The sequence below is a fragment of the Alosa sapidissima genome, chromosome 21 (assembly GCF_018492685.1).
Source record: "Alosa sapidissima isolate fAloSap1 chromosome 21, fAloSap1.pri, whole genome shotgun sequence".
NCBI lineage: Eukaryota > Metazoa > Chordata > Actinopteri > Clupeiformes > Clupeidae > Alosa > Alosa sapidissima.
In genome coordinates, this window is record NC_055977.1 from 10,280,279 (window position 1) to 10,285,278 (window position 5,000).

General features: G+C 40.6%; 1 protein-coding gene across 2 annotated transcripts in view; it reads right to left on the minus strand.

The window, feature by feature from the left end:
• Window positions 1–2,946: 2,946 nt before the first annotated feature.
• The window catches only part of triqk (triple QxxK/R motif containing), a 19,710-nt gene continuing 17,656 nt past the window's right edge, over window positions 2,947–5,000 (minus strand). For both annotated transcript variants that reach the window (XM_042077228.1, XM_042077229.1), the window contains exon 4: window positions 2,947–3,548. In XM_042077228.1, the coding sequence (XP_041933162.1) occupies window positions 3,441–3,548 (108 nt within the window). In that variant the 3' untranslated portion in view covers window positions 2,947–3,440. The remainder of the gene's footprint in view (window positions 3,549–5,000) is intronic.

Consider the following 5,000-nt stretch of genomic DNA (forward strand, 5'->3'; position numbering starts at 1 on the left):
CTAATGAGGCAATCTCAGTCCGCTATGGCCCCGACCATTCGTCACCCGAAAAGAAAAGGCTTCGGCGAGTGAGTTTCGACTCGGCGCGTTCCGGCTAAGGTCATGTAAAACGCTGCGGCGCTAGCCCGCTGATTAATCTCCATGTGAATACATGGAAATAAAACTCAATAGATCACTTCCAATTAGCCCTCATCTCTGGGGCGCCACGGTAGTCAAGGTCGCAGGACCTTTTTGCGACCTCCATTAATTACTCTTCCAGCCTCGGATCACACCGACGGAACGTGGCTATTATTGTTGCAGCTGAGCTGAGTGCAATCAATTCGGGTGGCGAGGCAGCGAAGTATAATAGATCAATGCGCTAAGCAAGCAGTCGCTGACTGTCAACAAAGGCAGCCAAGAGTCGAGGAGAGGAGCGAGAGAGGATGAGCAGTGGAGATGAAATGGTAACTTCGCAGTGCGCCATTAGAGCTTTCAAGGCTACCGCACGGATGATATTAAATAGGGTTCTGGTAGTCGCTGTTCAATTCACTTGTCTAGTAAATGCATGTTCTTAGAATGGTATAGAGATGCAGTCATTCAATATAGCTACTCTCAATCCGAGATGACAATATCTCATAAAAATGTCTCTTGTAGGGGGAAAAAATTCTACAAAAAAAAATGTGAGAATTCAAAAACAGGTTAATCTATTATGTGTTTAGGCAAACACCACTGTATGTACTGTATGTGTGTGTGTGTGCATGTGTGTGTGTATGTGTCTGTGTGTGTGTGTACAAGGCTCAACTTACACAGCTTGCATGCTGCTGGCCACCTGTTGTGTAATGAACATGGGGACGAGTGTATGACACTGCCTCCCAGCTGCATCCTTGAGCAGAGGAGTGTCCACATACACACACAGAGGCAAACATACACACACACACACACACACACACACATAGGGTTGGCAACTTTCTCATATGAAAATGCCCACCACGGGGGGAATGAGTGCACTAAAATGAGTGCACTATTTACTAAAATGTGTGAAATAAGTGCACTAAAATGAGTGCACTATTTACTAAATTTTGTGAAATGAGTGCACTAAAATGAGTGCACTATTTACTAAATTGTGTGCATCGCAGTGTCTCAAACTAAAAATGCATTGTCTGTTGGGATAGTGATGACAGACAAACCGAGAGGGATAAATGACAGCAGCAAGGTTTTCCTTGTATCTCATACGAATCGTGCATTCTTCATTCATAGTTTAGCTTATTATACTGATCTGTCATGGATTTGCACTGAGTTGATTCTCAATTATACGGAACAAAATGCGTTCCATATCAGTCCAATACGGAACACATCTTTTTCCTTTCAAATACAGGACAATTCCTTATTTTACGGAACGGTTGGCAACCCTACCCTACACACACACACAAACACACACACACACACAATGCTTCTCTGGGCATCCAGTTTGTTATGCATAGTATATTGTGCTGAGCCTAAGAGTACCAACAATACTAATATCTGTACAAACAGCATATAATTTACATTCTTGTCTAAATGCTTGTATAAAACCAATGTCAGAATTAAGGTTGAGCTGTGATTATTATCAGAACATAGGCAGCCATCTCATAATATTCAGTAAAATAATTTTTACTATAGTGCCTTGTTAACATTGCAAAGGCGACTTGAATTTACAATCAACTGTTCATTCAACATTTTGTATTCTATTCTGTAATTCCAGTTGTCAGAAATCAAAGGATGCACTGCTGGAGATAAAAGACTGTACGACAAAGAAATAACAACTTCATGAAGACTAAGTAAGTTTGTGTGTGTGTGTGTGTGAAAAAGGGGTGAATAATTTTAGAAAATAGAGTAAAAGAAATGAGTGTGAATGGGGGAAAGTGGAGGTGGCAGATGTAGAGGGAGTGAAAAGGAGACTAAAGAGTTAAGAGAGTTTAACTGTAGGGAGAAAGAGACTATAGAGTTAAGAGAGTTTAACTGTAGGGAGAAAGAGACTAAAGACTGTAGGGAGAAAGAGACTATAGAGTTAAGCGAGTTTAACGGTAGGGAGAATGAGACTAAAGAGTTACAGTAAGAGAGTTTAACTGTAGGGAGAAAGAGACTAAAGACTGTAGGGAAAAAGAGACTATAGAGTTAAGCGAGTTTAACGGTAGGGAGAATGAGACTAAAGAGTTACAGTAAGAGAGTTTAACTGTAGGGAGAAAGAGACTAAAGACTGTAGGGAAAAAGAGACTATAGAGTTAAGCGAGTTTAACTGTAGGGAGAATGAGACTAAAGAGTTAAGCGAGTTTAACTGTAGGGAGAAAGAGACTATAGAGTTAAGCGAGTTTAACTGTAGGGAGAAAGGGAGAGAGAAATGGAGATTGGTTTAGAGAGGGCTTTCTATGGCAAGGTCAGAGTACTAACAATTTTATCATCTTTTTTGTAACATGCCAGAGCTGCACACACACACACACACACACACACACACACCATACAAAGCTCAAGGTAACAGCCGCTAGATGATTAGAATTCCTACATGTTTTGTGGCACATTCAGGCCACACACATACAAAACCAAGCATTCCACTGCAGTCACCCACCAAGGTCCTACTCATTTCCTAGCGCTCTTTCATGCAGGGCCCTTTCCCTGATCCCTTTGGCCTTTCATAGATAGATAGATAGATAGATAGATAGATACTTTATTGATCCCTAGGGGAAATTCAAGTTTCATGGAGCAAAACACAAAGCGAACGGAGCGAGGAGATGGTATTTGCCATGCTAATCATTTCTGTGGTGTTGAAGAATGGTCTGTGCATGGATGGGGTGGGGGGGGGGATTTAACGTGAGGTAGCGGGCACTTGAGTATTCCAGACACAGACCCAATCAGAGGCAGGCGACTCTTAATCTCCAAAGCCGTGATCGGAGGCGTGTGTCATTATACCGAGAAATTTCATATATTGCCGAGAACTTTACAAATCCTTCAATATTTATTAAAAAAAGAAACATGGAGATAGAAAACAAATCACAATCAGTTTACATTTGAAACAAGTTTCAAAAGAAAATTCAAAACAATGAGACTTGAGTTCAAACAAAATAAGTAACAAATCTTTAACAGTGAATAATAGAATATAATCTCTGAGCAAGGCAATTTAAAGTGAATTTCATGATTTTTTTTTTTTTTTAACATGAGATCCTCACACACAGTTTGTCATGTCTGTGTTGGAAACACGCCCTTAATAGGCTGCAGGCTTTTTGCGTTTTGCTTCATGTGCCTTCTTTAGACATCTCACACAGTGGTTGTAAAGGAGTGCAAACGCACTCCCCAGATACTGTAGAGAAACGAGCTTGGTCACAGTGGTCACCGTGGCGACCCAAGAGCCTCTGCAGGTCGGTGGTCCACTCACTGGTCACCAGCCACATGCGGGCAGCACACCGATGAGCACTGCACGAAGACCTCCTTTAGTCTACGTCCACATCCATGTCCAGTTCTGTGCTCAGGTTCAGGTAGAAGAATGCATAGACGCAAAGCAGGAACACCAGGATCGCCACGACAACCAGTAGGATGTCCTGAGAAGGAACCAGAGAGAGAAAAAAGGGAGACATTGAAAAAGAGTCATGATATCATGTCTGGGAGAAAACCGCTGATTGAAACAAATAGGAGCATTTTTTTTTTCTGATTAACCATGAGGATGGCGCCCACTCCCTCACTTCCCTCACAGAAAAAAGCTTGATGCAATGGACTGCACAGAACTTAATGTCCCAAAAAACATCTTTATTTCTAACGAGGAGTTTTATGGCAGCTAATGATGAAACTGCACTGATGATGTCTGGAGAAGTGGGGTGACACTCAGCTTTCAATTAGATTTGTTCAAATTGCTATTCATTGCCTATTGTGTAGAATAACAATCCTCATCAACTTCAGATTTCATTAAGAGCACTCATGTATTTAACCAAGGCATTGGTCTTTGCCTTGACAAGTCATTATCAAACTTTGTAATCAAATCTAAAGTGCTTAAGGTGCTTGTTTGGAATGAGTGTGCATTGAGAGCACGCTGCATGGTTGAAGAATGATTTCGCCTGTTTTAGAATGCCTAGAGTTCCCACACAAGCTTGTTGAGTGGCCTTGGCTGGCTTCTGATTAAGTCTTACAAGCGCCCACGCATCTTTAATTTACATAATGCTATTCTGCTCTCCTGGGAAGGTTAGCCATGCATGGCACAAAGTAAACAATGGATTATTGAATCACAACATCACAATCAATATGTTGCAGAATTTTCTCCATGGCTCTTCTCTGAGAGGGAGATGTGTAGTTGACCATGAGGTCAAAGAACCACCTTGCAAGTTTTTGGGCATCAGGGAATGGCCATGTTTAACTGATGATAGAAATCAAGGATACCTCTTCTGTGGGAGAACTTTATCATCATTCACTTTATTTATATAGAAAATTACTCTACTCTGTTTTCAAAACAAATGCATTGATTAAAACAAAACAAAAACAATTTAGTTCATCACTGGTTTACATTGTAAACAAACAACAGTTGCTGTTTTGATTTTTTTTTTAAACCATGGCACTTGTAAGAAAAGGTTTCAAAAACATACAAATAAAAAAAAATATATAGAAATGTTAAAGACAATGATAAGAGATTAGGTATGCAGGCAGGGTAAATTAAATTTCATTGTTTATACTTGAAATATAGCAAGACATTGCGTTATGCTACCTTAGTCAACCCTTTAAGAGAAAACACAGAATACCTGCCTTTATGCCTTGACCTCAGTCAGTAGACTGTGCAGACGAAAAACAGTCCTAAAGCTACAAAACTATAAAGAATGAGCTGGAAAGAAGGCAAAACGCAAAGGCCCATTTAACACACATAAAATGGCAAAAAATGATGAAGAGAAATAAAGAAGACAGGAGAGGAGCTATTAAACAGAGCAATGGAGTTCGTTCACACACACACACACACACACACACACACACATCAAACAGGAGACACACAATTTCGCCTCAGAGCCTGAAGC